Source organism: Anolis sagrei, chromosome 3, assembly GCF_037176765.1.
Source record: "Anolis sagrei isolate rAnoSag1 chromosome 3, rAnoSag1.mat, whole genome shotgun sequence".
Classification (NCBI taxonomy): Eukaryota; Metazoa; Chordata; class Lepidosauria; order Squamata; family Dactyloidae; genus Anolis; species Anolis sagrei.
The window spans coordinates 177,639,878-177,655,860 of NC_090023.1; the positions used below are offsets into that span (position 1 = coordinate 177,639,878).

Genomic DNA, 15,983 nt, shown 5'->3' on the forward strand with positions numbered 1-15,983 from the left:
GCACAAGAGTCCATGTGACTTTTCCCTTGCCTTTTCCACTTTACCACATTTTATAACATTCAAAGTCCACATTCCTGAGATTAGATTGTTGGAGAGAAATGTGCTAGGCTGTGTTGCATTTCACCACAAAGCCAGATGTTGTTTTTTTCTCTTTGGAAAGATGGGTTGCTGAAAAATACAAGGAACAGCTATCCACGGCTGCATGTAGCATTATGTCTAAAAGTTCATATATATTTTGTTTTGTTTTTGCAATTTTCACTCTATTTTCTTTAAATGAGTCCCACTCATTTCAGTTATGAAAATCGAAGGCTTTTCGCACTTATAGTAATTTTGTATGTGTGCTGGAAATCAGGGAAGAGAAAGGAGGGGAAGACTTTGCATTATGCATTCCCAACTATGCTTTTGACATTTAAATCGTTGATAGTTCTGATATGGAAACAATGCTGAGATGGATTTAGTAAGGTTGATACTGTTTGTATATCTCTATCCAAAAAGGCGAACTGAGGATATACTTGACTGACATTTGATCTCCATCACGAGGACTGTGTGTGTGTTTGTGTATGCAGAGAATGAGAGACTTTGCTGCTTTGAGCTATTTCAATTTCTGGCCAGGCTACTGACCCCACTTCTCATGGCAATGCATACTGACCAAAGAGCCAATCGGCCTGCCTTTTTCTTGCTGGCATGTGGTTGTGTTTTTCCATCACATCTGGAAAAGGCATTAACACATATCCATCTCTTTCTTCAGCTGCGTGTCTGATGAGTCTGTGAAGCAATTCACATCGAAGGATCATCTTGCCAAGCACTTCCAAGTCCCGGTGTTCAAATTTGTGGGGAAAGACAACAAGGTGAGCAAAACTGGAAGGTAACGGATTCTACAACAGACTAATAATAATAATAATAATAATAATAATAATCTTTATTTATACCCCACCACCATCTCCCCGGTGGGTACTCGGAACAGCTTACACGAGGCCAAGCCCAAATGGTTAAATGGACGAACCCAGAGGGTGCTCACTAAAGCTTCCTCTTCATCTTGGAAGCGATGAGCGGAGTGTCACAAGCAGGGTTCCGTCCTGGGCCCGGTCCTGTTCAACATCTTTATTAATGACTTAGATGAAGGGTTAGAAGGCAGGATCATCAAGTTTGCAGATGACCCCAAATTGGAAGGGATAGCCAATACTTCAGAGGACAGGAGCAGAATTCAAAACAATCTTGACAGATTAGAGAGATGGGCCAAAACTAACAAAATGAAGTTCAACAGGGACAAATGCAAGATACTCCACTTTGGCAGAAAAAACGAAATGCAAAGATATAGAATGGGGGACGCCTGGCTCGAGAGCAGTACGTGTGAAAAAGATCTTGGAGTCCTCGTGGACAAGTTAAACATGAGCCAACAATGTGATGTGGCGGCAAACAAAGCCAATGGGATTTTGGCCTGCATCAATAGGAGCATAGTGTCTAGATCTAGGGAAGTAATGCTACTCCTCTATTCCACCTTGGTTAGACCACACCTGGAATATTGTGTCCAATTCTGGGCACCACAATTCAAGAAAGATATTGACAAGCTGGAATGTGTCCAGAGGAGGACGACTAAAATGATCAAGGGTCTGGAGAACAAGCCCTATGAGGAGCGGCTTAAGGAGCTGGGCATGTTTAGCCTAAAGAAGAGAAGGCTGAGAGGAGACATGATAGCTATGTATAAATATGTGAGAGGAAGTCATAGGGAGGAGGGAGCAAGCTTGTTTTCTGCTTCCTTGGAGACTAGGACGCGGAACAATTGGCTTCAAACTACAAGAGAGGAGATTCCATCTGAACATGAGGAGAACTTCCTGACTGTGAGAGCCGTTCAGCAGTGGAACTTTCTGCCCCGGAGTGTGATGGAGGCTCCTTCTTTGGAAGCTTTTAAACAGAGGCTGGATGACCATCTGTCAGGGGTGATTTGAATGCAATATTCCTGCTTCTTGGCAGAATGGGGTTGGACTGGATGGCCCATGAGGTCTCTTCCAACTCTTTGATTCTATGAATTGACAAAAAACACATCTGAGTATTTCTTGCCTGTGAAAACCCTGTGAAATCTATGGGGTCGTCATTTTTGTGTGTGTCAGGAGCAACTTGAAAAACTGCAAGTCACTTCTGGTGTGAGAGAATTGGCTGTCTGCAAAGACGTTGCCCAGAGGATGTCTGGATGTTTTACCATCCTGTGGGAAGCTTCTCTCATGTCCCTGCATGAGTAGCTGGAGCTGACAGATGGGAGCTCACCCCGCTTCCCGGATTCAAACCGCTGACCTTTTGATCAGCAGTCCTGCCAGCACAAGGGTTTAACCCATTGCACCACCGGGGGCTCTGGAGTCGTCATAAGTTGATAGGACACACACATGTATGGGCCTTTCATCTCTTTGGTGGGGGCCCAAGAAAGTGCAAATCAGAGATGTGTTGTCTTGGCCTGCTCAGTTTTTTTTTCTCAAAAGCAGCTTTTGAAGGGTGTTAGCAAATGACCAAAACTAATCTAAGAGTGTTCTTGGGTTAACAGGGTGAAAGAAACAGTACCTTATAAAATCTCTCCCTGAAGCCAGCAATTTTCTTGTTTGTCCTCTCATATCTTTCCAAGTACTCTGTGTTTGTGTTGCCTGAATATATGTCTGTTTGCACAGATGATCTAATATTGTTTATACTATTCTTCCTCTCATTTTCCTGTTGTCCAGCTGCCCATTTCTCTTCACTTCTGGATCCTCTTAATTTTTATCTATTAATTTAAAATCTGTATAGATTGCTCTTTAGCAATGATCTCAGAGAAGAATCCAAGGAAATGATTAAACTACCCCTAAAACAATGAGTCATAACGTGAAATAAAACACAGAAAAATAATAGTATGAGTTTAAATGGTAACATATAATTTTGAAAATCCTGGGGGATATTTTTATTTTTAAAAAAGAGTTGTAAAAGATGACACCAGAAGAAATTTCTGAGATTGGGTATCACAACAAGGAGCCATTTTAAGGGCTTGAGCACTGGATTGCAGCTCTAGAGACCAGGATTCATTTCCCACTCGTCTGTGCAAACCACTGAGCACACTCTTTCAGCCCCAGAAAATCCAATGGTGCTTCACCTTAGGGATTACCAACTCAAAAACTGCCTGAGGACACACAACAACAACAACAACAACCACCACCACCACCACAACAACAACAGCGAGCTATGATACCTGCTCTCACTACACTCGTGGTTTGTCACATATTCTTGATCCTAGCATTGTTTTTTTAGACAGTAGGTAAAGGTAAAGGTTTTCCCCTGATATTAAGCCCAGTCGTGTCTGACTCTGGGGTGTGGTGCTCATCTGCATTTCTAAGCCAAAGAGCCGGCATTGTCCTTAGACACCTCCAAGGTCATGTGGCCGGTATGACTTCATGGAATGTCAATACCTTCCTGCCGGAGAGGTACCTATTGATCTACTCACATTAGCATGTTTTCGAACTGCTAGGTTGACAGAAGCTGGGGCTGACAGCTCATGCTGCTCCTTGAATTCGAACCTGCAACCTTTCAGTCAACAAGTTTAGCAGCTCAGCAGTTTAACCCACTGTGCCACCGGGGGCTCCTTTTTAGGCAGTAGTATATACTATTTAAGAGTTGACTATACCTGCATGCACACCACACTATTTTTCAATACTCAATACTGTCACCCATAATTGTGTGGACTGACTCATTGGGAAAATTTTGTACATATGGTAGCAAAGCTTTGTAGCGCATACCAGTATGACAAGAACTGTCCTGATTAATCCTCTATTGTCCTACCTTTTTTCAGCTGTTCTTAAAATATTCGGATTTCTTTCTCCTCCTCCCACTTCCCTTCCTTCTTCTGGCCTTATTTCCATTGTGGCAAATTGAACTCTGTGGACGGAGAGAATAGGGCAGACTTGCCCTTTCCAGTGGAGTTGGGCACAAACCAACCCCTTGTCTGTTCTTCCTTGTTGACAGATTTCACTATCCTGACTACACCCTGATGTTGTTTTGTCACACATGCCCCAATTTTCAACTGTGAAATTTTGGAGGGTATGGCAATGTCTGCAACTGCAGTGTCTTTTCCACATAGTCAAGGCACCTATTAATCGCACCATCATCAAGTGATCATAAAAGTGTGCAAATTAATGCTGAGAATACACTTATAACAGTTATAGTGTCTCGAGTTTAATCTTGTTTTGACAGTGGCCATGGCACAGTATTTTCCTGGCCCGGGGAACGCAGAATAAGCAGTTGTCACTTCATTCTGCCTAATGCAGTCTGGTCCTCCTCTCTTCCCCCCCCCCCCCCCCCCCCATCAGCATGAATTGTTCACTTTAACTAGTGAATCCCAGCATCTACATCTAGAAATTCAAATAGGAAGTGCACAACAGAGTTACTAAAATATCTGTAATACTTAATCTATACGTTGGTTTGTTTTTATATACAGGAAGTATTCTTGCACTGCCATGTCCTGGTATGTGGTGTGACGGACGAGAGGTCTCGGTGTGCACAGGGGTGCCGCAGACGGATGCGCAGATGGTCTGAGACAGAAAAACCTGGTCACTTGGCAAATCACATCCTGACAGGGGGGCCCATTAGAATTGACATGGAGGAGTAGATCCGTCGTGTGAACACACTGTCACATAGACACTTACTCTTACTAGTCTCCATTTAATGATGAGCAACATTCACAGATTGCCAAACTTATGAAATTATTGTGATTTGCTTCTCCTACTGACTTTGTTGAGGTCAAAAGGGATACAGTCTACATTCAAATGCTATTACAATACAAAACTTTATTATGGTCACTGATCAGGACAAGCGCCCTGGGAAGGGGGAACAATGCTATTGGATGGTTTCAGCAGTATTTAATGATTCAGTAGTAAAAGCAAAATGGTAACCACTTCTGTTCGAACTCGTTTATTTAAAGAACATCCAGAATACATAGATAATCAAATCTTCATATAAATAGAGAGTTTTGAGATTAACAATCCTACTCTGAGATGAGGGATATTCACGGTGCCTCTTGTGCTGAAGACTAGTCATACTTTGATACTGCTTTAATGGTCATGGCTGCATCCTATACAATTCTGGAATCTGTAGTTTTCTTATGTAGTTAGGATTGTCTGTCAGAGAGCTTTTGTTGTACACCTTTCGGTTTTTGTGCAACTTGTGTTGACTCTAAAGTAAACATATCGCAGGGCTGTCAACAACAACAAACTTTATTTTTTTTATTGAGTTTTGTGAATATATACATCAAAAAGTGAAAAACCAAAAACCATAAACCCAGAAAGCATAATATGTGGGAGACAAAAGGTAAGAGGAGTATAAGGGGTAGAGGGGGAGGGGGAGAGAGGAAGACAGGAGTAGAGAGAGAAAAAAGAGAGGGATAATTTAAAAGAAAAAAGTAGAACACACACAGTCCTTGTGAGTTCATAGTGCTACTTCCCAAAGTCTTTAAATTTTTGTTTATCAGAAAATAAAATAAAATAAGTAATAATTTGTTGCTTCTGCCGACATAGCTTCCTTTGATTTCTTGTTTCAGATGCAGGACAAATCTATCAGTAAAGGATTTTCCCTAGTTCTAACAAAGTCTTTAAAGCCTGACCAATTTGTCCTTTTGTGTGTTCCATTTAGTCTTTGTGAAAGGCAGTCCATTTGAATTATGTCAAAAACTCTTATGATCCAATCTTCCAGACTTGGGATTTCTTTTTGTTTCCATATTCTGGCAAGGAGTATTCTTGCCGCTGTACTGATCAGGAAGAGCATTTTCTCTTGGTTTTTGTCCAGCATTGTGTTTGATATGCCCAATAAGTACGTTTCTGGTCTCTGTGGAAAGCTGATTTTTAAGATTTTTTGAGTTGCTCAATGTATCTCTTTCCAATATTTTCTTATTTGTTTGCATGACCACCATTGATGATAGAAAGTTCCTATCTCCTTCCCGCATTTCCAGCAGCTGCTTGAAATGTTTTTGTTAAATTTGGCCATTTTTTCTGGTGTATAGTGCCATCTGAAGAACATCTTATACCAGTTTTCCCGCAGATCACTAGCTACTGTATATTTTATTTTAATATTCCAGATTTCTTCCCACTGGTTTGTTAAGATGTTCTGATCTATATCTTTTGCCCATTTCACCTGGCAATTTTTTATCTGTTCTTCTTCGGTGGCCCATAATAATAATTGTTGATATATAACACTGTTCTACAAATTTTCAGTTTTTCTCAGTTACGGAAACAAAATGTGCCATTTCTTAATAAATTTAACATGCTGAATTCAAATATAATAATTAAATGTGTTAATTGGCTCTGGTTTTTATGCAACAGCTATTTCAATTTTCTCCACAATAGGTAATTCGTTAATATTATGATAATGAGCCTAACTTTACTGCATGTATATAAACCGTGAATATTTACTAAATTTTAGTCAAATTATATTGCCAATAGTTTATACATGAGAAATATTTATTTAATTAGTCTATTGTTTATGTTTGTGCAGCAAGAAACTATATTAGTAGGCCTAATGCAGTTGAAAAGTCTGAAAGTTTAAATGTCGCTTTAATCGTGACTTTAGTTTATATCCTGTTTGCTTCTCTTGACTTTTCTTTTGTATTCAAGGAAAGGAATGTCTCTTACAATGCTCCAGCAGTAGTCTGACAGCATTGACGGAGTCCATTTACCTTGATTTTTTCCCCCCATAGTGCTTTATTTACACACATGCGAGGCATAACTACAGTAAAAAGAACAATGTAAAACAATGTTTAACGATACTGTCTCAGTCTTCAACTGACTGACCCTCATCATTCAAAAGTCTGGCCTTATATAGGGCTTTCTGGCTTTTGCACACGGCACTAATACTGCGTCATCAAACTTTCTAGAGTATTCTAGAATCTTCCATAGTGTAAGTCGCAACATGCATTTTTTCAACCATACGTAATCACAAGATTGCTTATATCATAAGAACTAGAGCCAATATACATTTTTAAATGTCATTTTTGTTTTCAGCACCCCAAAATCATAAAAGAACAGCTATTTTCAGGCCCGCAACTTTCTAGAATCTTCCATAGTGTAAGTCGCAACATGCATTTTTTCAACCATACATGATCACGATTGCTTATATCATAAAAACTAGAGCCAATATACATTTTTAAATGTCATTTTCGTTTTCAGCACCCCAAAATCATAAAAGAACAACTATTTTCAGGCCCGAAACGTTTTCTCCGTTGAACAGTGTAATCTTAATTAGTTTTCTTTTCATGATTGCTCCCCAGAACCCTTGATCTTGACAAAACCTGAGTTTTTCGTCTTCTTTGAATTCCTGATATATTTGGAAGTAACTCAGCCACATGATTTTTTTATTCAGTTGTTTTATCTCCTCTAAAGATTTCAGTATTAATTTACCATCCTTTATAACAATCCATGACTAGCACAAAGTGGGGCATAAACACCCTGGGAAGGGGAGATGCAGTTCCCCAACTAAGGGTTTTCTCTGTAAGGTTTGTTCATGGGGAGATTTGGCATAAACCACTACACCGCACTGGCTCTCCAGAGAGCTGTAGTGTCTCTCAAAACTTCAAATCCCAGTATTCCATAGGATGTAGCCTTATCAGTTAAAGCAGAGACACTAATAGCAGTTACTCGAGCTAGAAAAATTGTGGTCTTCCAGATGCTTCACCATTGTCCAAGATGACTGGGAGAAATGAAATAAAGTTCAAGGACATCTGTAGGACTACCATGCAACATACAGATTGAGCATCCTAAAAGCTTCCTTTATTCAATTTTCTGTATTTTATTAGATGGCAAGGTTGGACCTCCCAAAGACATCTTCCAAGAGTGAGGTGAGCTAGGGCACAGCAACTGACAATCCAGAGAAATGCTGAAACTTTCTATAACATCACATTGACATGTATATATCCAGATCTCGCCATGGCTGACTTCACCTTGCCTGTAAAAGATGGCTGCATAACCACTGAAGCCAACAGAAAGAGCATGAGTTACTGGATGTACTGAAGAGGAAACTGTGACATTTAGTCCTTCTTCCCTCTAAGGGATTTTTTTTTTAATTCAGTAGTATGAAGGTGAATTTGGGAATCTGCCAGCACAGTCCCAAATATATACTATATACGATGTCCTTGTGCATTTTGAAGGATCCTTGAGAAGAGGTGCAAGTCTAAAGTCTTGTTGGACTCTTTCTCAGCACTGATGCAAGATGTGTACACAGTGCACGAAGTATATAACATCTGCACTTGAAAGAGAAAAGTTGTTTGGAAGCATGTGCTGATGGTTATAGTGAGATGTAGTGAGAAGACCATGGTTATAGTGAGAAAATGGCACATGCAAGTCTTTAGTCAACCCCTCCCCCCCCCAAAAAAAAAAACCTGGGACAACATATCCACAGGTCAGTATGAGTATAGCCATCCCCTTCTCCAAATAGAGTGGGAAAAGTAAGAGCTTACTCCATTCTGCCCCCTTCTACTCTCTCTCCCATCATGCCATTTCTGGCTTTTATTCATACCTGGGTGGAGAAATAGCAAGGCAGCTGACTCCCCTGAGAAGGCATTAGTGCTTTTCTGTCTCTGCAGAAAGACCCTCATCCTATCCATAGATCATATTAATATCTATATTTTTGGCCTCAATCACGGCCCTTGAGTTATACACATGGTCACCTTATACATTGATATGTTTGGTATGTGTTGATATAAAGGACATGTACAATACCATGGATTGTGCAAGAATCCATGGTATGTGGAGGAAATGGGAGAAATGTGCTTTAGTTATGGACTCATGGACTCATGAATTATGGACTCATGGGAAAGAACCAAAGATGGAAGGCAAGTATCATGTAATACACTACTACTACTGTATTGATGGAATCAATGTCCTCAGTTTTAGTTACCCACATTGAGAAATGGTCCCAAAAATCAAATGTAATGGAATGTAAATTAAATTTATAGTTGAGAAATATATGTGTTAGTACCTTTAATCACTTAGATTTTTTATGTTCTGTCACGTTTAATGCCACTGTGCAAACAACACTATTCACTATTATCTGTGGTTTCACCGATCCACAGTAAATATGGGAACATATACCCACAGATATAGGGGTCGGATTGTAGTATATTCCAATGAAGCAGGCATTGTTACTGCAGTTCAATATGGATTTCAAAGTTTTAGAAAATCTAGAGTTCAGCAACGAGGTTGAGATGCAGCAGGTTATGCTTTAAAAATGAGTTTTGGGTCTTTTGAAAAAAAATTACCATCAAAATAGGCAAAATAGTGATGTTTCAGTTCAGGCCAACCGATAGTTTGTTAAAAAGCGAATGTACAAAAGCAGTAATCTGCAATGTCTAGGGGATACATTTTGGATGAATAGTCATTTTAAATATATATATAGTTAGACCACCTGAAGTTGTAAAATAATAGTAATTCTAAGTAGCTAGAACTGACCTTCAAAAATGTTATTGGCAATCTCTAATGCTATTCGAACTATATTATTATTATTATTATTATTATTATTATTATTATTATTATTAAATAAAAATTAGTTTTACAACGCCTGCATGTTAAACATGACTCACAAATAGTCATGGTTCTGTCTTTCTTACTGTTTTTAGGGGTACATCATGTGATTTCTGTATTTTAGTGGTTTTATGTTTTTGTGGAAATAAAATCAATGACCATGCCAAGTCTAATACAGAGTGTTTACTTTCTTCCTTTTTTTCTGAAAAGGAAAATCTCCCCAAACCTCCCTTTCTATGTGCTGTTGAGCAGCCCTGTGATCCCAAATTGCTTTTCCATTAATGTGGGGTGGACACTAAAGCAGAGATATCTCCCTGGTGAAACTGGAAGGTCTATGGGACATGAAATCTGGGCCCTTGATACCTGCTAGGGTTTGGTTCACGATCCCCCATGGATACCAAAATCTATGGATGCTCAAGTTCCATTGTGGGGTATATAAAATGTCAAAATTAAGGTTTGCTTTATAGAATTTACTTTCAAGCCAAGGATGGTAGAATGCATGGATGCAGAATCTGTGGAAAATAGAGGGTTGGCTGTACTTGTAGAGATTATTATCAACCCTGTCACCACACAAGGCCTGTCTCTTTTGTTGTGAGTGCAAAGCTCATTCACATCTCAGTCACTGTGGAGAGTCAGTATTAAGTCGACAAGTTTGCTCTAGGAAGGTGGTAGAAGCCATCAAATAGAACAGACAGGGTGCCTTCCCACTTTCCATTCCAGTCCCGATCTAGTTTACTGCAGAAGCTGCAATTAATACATTTCTGGTAGCAATCAACCACACCTTGAACCTTGCTGTTGTCAAAATTGCACCTGGTTTGAGGATAGAAGACAAAGCTTCTAACCAAGGGCCACGCAAATCCAGAGCTGTCACTGTCAGGGAGCCTGGCGCTCACCTCACAATTCATCTCGTTCTTCTTCATTGCAAATGCAGGCACTTCGTTGGCTGTTCATGAATGGACGGCAACCCAGAGTCCTGATGGTTCTGAATACCGTGTCGGCTATCGATTCACAGGCTGTAGCAAAAGAGAAGCAAGTGCATAATTTCACTATTGTCTCAATATTTGTTAGTGATTTTTAATAATAATAATAATAATAATCCTTTATTTATACCCCGCTACCATCTCCCGAAGGACTCGGTGCAGCTTACAAGAGGCCAAGCCCAAATACATCAGTAAAAACAGCAACAACAGCAATACAGACAGTAAATAAACTCATTAAAAAGCAATAAACGGTAACAATAACATCAAGACGCATTAAAAACCTATGGCAGGGCCAAGTGTAATATTTAAAATTTTAAAAAATGCTGGGCATGACAAGGTGACATATAACTAGGATAGGTATTTGGAGAGAGATGGAGCGAGCAGACAATCCTAGATCATTAGTAAAGTGCGATTAAGGACATGTTGCTTAGGGTTTCCTTATTCTGGGAAGGCACACTGGAACAACCACGTTCTCAGGCTCCTCTTAAGGACTAATACATCCTACTTTGCTCCCAGAACTGGGGCGCAGGCTTAAAGCAACTGAAGCAAGTGTGGATTAAGTCATTTGTTCCACTCATCTGTAGATGAGACAAATGTGCTGTCTGACTGGCAATGCCAAATCAGCCTGGCCTGCTCTCTTAACTGCACATGATGAACTACCATATTTACTTGAATGTAATGCACACTTTTTGACCAAATTACATCACAAAATTAGGGCATGTTACAGTAAGTTGTAGCAGGACTGTGTGTGTGTGTGTGTGTGTGTGTTGAAGAAAAACCTTATGATGGGAAATATTATGTGCAGCTGGTAATGTAGGTCAACCAGCAATTTTGGACCACACCCGATAGGGTATAACTGTATGGGTTTTTAGAATACAGTTCTGGAGAGCTTTTTCTCTGAGGAGATCTATGTTCAAAGGCTCTGCTCTGAGGAGCAGGTTGGAGAGAAGCCGTTATACTGTTCTAAAGGAGGCTATGGTGGAGTAGCTGTTTTGCTTTCTCATTTGGCTTAAGATGAAGACTATGTAAGTTTCTTGCACTGTTTGTTTTTGTATGCAACACTGCAAGTTTTGTGTTTCATCTCTGCTATTAAGAGTGCCTTGGACTGCGAGAAGATCCAACCAGTCCATCCTCCAGGAAATAAAGCCCGACTGCTCACTGGAGGGAAGGATACTAGAGACAAAGTTGAAGTACTTTGGCCACATCAGCAAAGCCTAGAGAAGACAATGATGCTGGGGAAAATTGAAGGTAAAAGGAAGAGGGGCCGACCAAGGGCAAGATGGATGGATGGCATCCTTGAAGTGACTGGACTGACCTTGAAGGAGCTGGGGGTGGTGACGGCCAACAGGGAGCTCTGGCGTGGGCTGGTCCATGAGGTCACGAAGAGTCGGAGACGACTGAACGAATGAACAACAACATTAAGAGTAAAGAGTTTTCTGTTCATTTCTACTCTTGTCTGTGTGTCTTGTGCATGGGACGTGGCTAAGATCCACTTGCTGTGCAACAGGGCACACATTTTTCATCAATAGTGAAGATAAAGAGTTGGTTGTTGAACTAAATTCTGCTCCTCCAGGTGTTTTGGACTTCAGCTCTCTCAATTCCTAACAGCTAGTAAGGTGGCTGGGGTTTCTGGTTCAAAACCCCTGGAGGAGCAGAGTTTGAGAAACACTTAACTACATCCCAGGCAATAACATCAACTACCTCAGCAACACCCAGAAGCAACAACTATTGAGATTGCTGGCCAAACACAAGAGGCTTTAATGCAGGGGTCCTCAAACTTTTTAAACAGAGGGCCAGGTTGCCGTCCCACAAACTGTTGGAGGGCCGCATTATAATTTGAAAAAAAAAACATGAATGAATTCCTATGCACACTGCACATATCTTATTTGTAGTGCAAAAAACCCTTAAAAACAATACAATAATTAAAATGAAGAACAATTTTAACAAATATAAAATTAATAGTATTTCAATGGGAAGTGTGGGTCTGCTTCTGGCTGATGAGATAGGATTGTTGTTGTTGTGTGCTTTCAAATCGTTTCTGACTTAGGTTGACGCTAAGCAAGGGCCGGGTAAATAACCTTGGAGAGCCATATCCGGCCCTCAGGCCTTAGTTTGAGGACCCCTGCTTTAATGGAACAGGCTGAGGAAGAGTTAATTGTGCCTTCCTTTCTGGAACATATAAGAGAAAAATCTCAGCTGTGTTCAGCTGCAGCTACTCTGTGTTCAGCTACTCTGCAGAAAAATTGCTGAGAGGATGGCCAGCAATAGAGATCAGCTGTGAAAGCAGCATTTAAAGTTTTGCAGTCTGCTGCCTGGTTGCAATATTTGAAACCAAGCCTTGGATCCTGTGCTCAAGAGGCCTGTGGATGCTGTTTGGAACTTTGGACAGTTTCTTCAATTGGAAGTTTGGTAATTGCATTGAATCAAGACTGTATTTTAGCTACTTTTCTGCTTGTTCCTTTAAAGTTTGTTGTTATTGAGAATTAATTAGCTGACCTCGGACTGAACAACGACTCTGCAGTGATTCTAGGGTGAGGTACTTGACAGCATTCGATTTGATGGCCCATTAGATTCAATTGCAAAGTTGGAAAATACTGCTGATCATACTGTAGTGTGTCCTTGCTAGTACTACCCCCTTTGAAGTATCTTCATTGTGTTGGTGTCTTATGTACAGCATACAAACACTACTCTGCAGAAAAAGGGGAGGTTGTGTAGTGGTGCTCATCTATTTCGCCCAGAATTTGAGGTTCTCTATAAGACACTATTAGACCTGGGTTTGGTATTTTCACTGAATGGCTCACAGGTATGAAATTATTTAACATTTAACTTTGAACACTATTTAACTTATTTTATTTATTTATTTATTTATTTATTTATTTATTTATTTATTTATTTATCATGTCAGGAGCAACCAGCCATTTGTATTACATTTTTAACAAAGCAAACAAACAAACAGACAAAACACAAAGTTTGCAAGCTTGGTAGATTAAATGTCCTTTGACCAGTCTTTGGCCATTTGGGGTGCCTCTGGTGTTGCCGCAAGAAGGTCCTCCGTTGTGCATGTAGTAGGGCTCAGGTTGCATTGCAGCAGGTAGTCACACTCGCACATGGTGGATTCCACTTTGTAGCCCCATTTCTTAAGATTGGCTCTGCATCTCGTGGTGCCAGAGCGCAGTCTGTTCAGCACCTTCCAACTCGCCCAGTTTTCTGTGTGCCCAGAGGGGAGTCTCTCATTTGGTATCAGCCATTGATTGAGGTTCTGGGTTTGAGCCTGCCACTTTTGGACTCTCACTTGCTGGGGTGTTCCAGCGAGTGTCTCTCTAGATCTTAGAAAACTATTTATTGATTTAAGCCATTGACGTGCTGGCTGATACCCAAACAAGGGATGGGGTGGAGATGTCACTGCCTTGGTCTCACTATTGGCTGCTACTTCCCGGCGGATGTCAGGTGGTGCAATACCGGCTAGACAGTGTAATTTCTCCAGTGGTGTAGGGCGCAGACACCCCGTGATAATGCGGCATGTCTCATTAAGAGCCACATCCACTGTTTTAGCGTGGTGAGATGTGTTCCACACTGGGCATGCATACTCAGCAGCAGAGTAGCATAGCGCAAGGGCAGATGTCTTCACTGTGTCTGGTTGTGATCCCCAGGTTGTGCCAGTCAGCTTTCGTATGATAACTATTTCACTAAATGCTTTGGATTGAGAGGCCTTGTCATAATTGGTGGGTGAGTGGACAAGTGAGTGATGTGTCCTTGCTGAAAGGGGGTGGGTGGTGTTTACAGTATGTAATGCAACGTAATAAAAAAAATTTCTCGTGTCAGGAGCGACTTGAGAAACTGCAAGTCGCTTCTGGTGTGAGAGAATTGGCTGTCTGCAAGGACGTTGCCCAGGGGATGGCTGGATGATTTGATGTTTTATCATCCTTGTGGGAGGCTTCTCTCATGTCCCCGCATGAGGAGCTGGAGCTGATAGAGGGAGCTCATCCGCCTCTCCCCGGATTCGAACCTGTGACCTGTCGGTCTTCAGTCCTACCGGCTCAGGGGTTTAACCCATTGCGCCACCGGGGGCTCCTAGATCATAATATTAGTAATTATTATAATTATTATTATAATGGAGCCCCCGGTGGCGCAGTGGGTTAAAGCATTGAGCTGCTGAGCTTGTTGATCGGGGAGCAGCGTGAGCTTCCGCTGTCAGCCCTAGCTTCTACCAACCTAGCAGTTCGAAAACATGCAAATGTGAGTAGATCAATAGGTACCGCTCCGGCGGGAAGGTAACGGCGCTCCATGCAGTCATGCCGGCCACATGACCTTGGAGGTGTCTATGGACAACGCTGGCTCTTCAGAGTCAGACATGACTGGACTTAATGTCAGGGGACTACCTTTACCTTTACCTAATTATTATAATTATTATAATAATTATAATAATCTTTTTAATACCCTGCCAACATCGCCCCAAAGGGGACCTGGGTGGCTAACATCTTCACACTAAACAATTGCATGTTACTGGGTTATTGTAAGTTTTTTGGGTTGTATGGCCATGTTCCAGAAGCATTTTCTCCTGACGTTTCGCCTGCCTCTATGACAGGCATGCTCAGAAGTTGTGAATGTGAATGTGGCCAATTGAAACATTCATACCTACCTCCAGCAGACAAGACCTCTTTCTCCCACCCTGGACATTCCACAGATATATAAATCCAATTTTCCTAGTTTGCAACAGACCTCACAACCTTTGAGAATGCCTGCCATAGATGTAGGTGAGACACCAGGAGAAAATGCTTCTGGAACATGATCATACAGCCCAAAAAACTTGCAGCAACCCAGTGATTCTGGCCATGAAACCCTTCGACAATACAATTTCATGTTACTCTTCCTGTTTAACTGCCGTGCCAATATCTTCTGGAATTCTGGGAAATCAGCAACAATGAACTCAGATTTGTAAAGGTTGACATTTGATGCACTTTTGCTTCAGAATAAGTTTCACTGAAACTTCAAGAGGGAAGCTTAGCCTTTTTTTTAGGTACATAAAACTGACCACTTTCTTCACCGCGTAATAGTCGCATCCTCCTTTCTTCCATCAAAAAAGGGATAAAAAGTGAGACTATTATGCGATGAAATATGGTACTCCCTCCTAAGCCATTTGGCTTTGATTTGCTATCTCTATGTATCACCAGTTCTTTGTGAAATTACATTATTTGACAACCACTTTCTGAATTCCCTAGCCAGCATGGCTCATGCTCACCTCCCCACAAATAACAAAGCTCTGCATATTCCTTGTGAGACTGCTTCAGAGTCAGTTGTGATTAGGAAAATAGAAAAAAAAGGAAACAACTTGCTTTCTTTTTTGGTTCTTCTTCACTCCTTCACTTTTAATTTGAAAAAGAGATATTTTAATTAGGGATTTTCTGCACTTCTCTCAGTTGAGTCCCAAGTTATGATGGGCTGAAAGTAAATAAATATCTTAAACTGCCGAAGTAGGATACAAAATGTG

At 40.9% G+C, this 15,983-nt stretch overlaps 2 protein-coding genes across 3 annotated transcripts in view; one reads left to right on the forward strand and one right to left on the reverse strand.

Annotated features, from left to right (window-relative positions):
* OIT3 (oncoprotein induced transcript 3) overlaps positions 1 to 5,452 on the forward strand; it is a 70,695-nt gene extending 65,243 nt beyond the window's left edge. The window contains exons 8-9 of the mRNA XM_060768818.2: positions 749 to 848; positions 4,448 to 5,452. Coding sequence (XP_060624801.2) covers positions 749 to 848; positions 4,448 to 4,618 — 271 coding nt within the window. The 3' untranslated portion in view covers positions 4,619 to 5,452. The remainder of the gene's footprint in view (positions 1 to 748; positions 849 to 4,447) is intronic.
* A 4,771-nt stretch (positions 5,453 to 10,223) lies between these two features.
* PLA2G12B (phospholipase A2 group XIIB) overlaps positions 10,224 to 15,983 on the reverse strand; it is a 36,359-nt gene continuing 30,599 nt past the window's right edge. For both annotated transcript variants that reach the window (XM_060768817.2, XM_060768816.2), the window contains exon 4: positions 10,224 to 10,528. In XM_060768817.2, the coding sequence (XP_060624800.1) occupies positions 10,410 to 10,528 (119 nt within the window). In that variant the 3' untranslated portion in view covers positions 10,224 to 10,409. The remainder of the gene's footprint in view (positions 10,529 to 15,983) is intronic.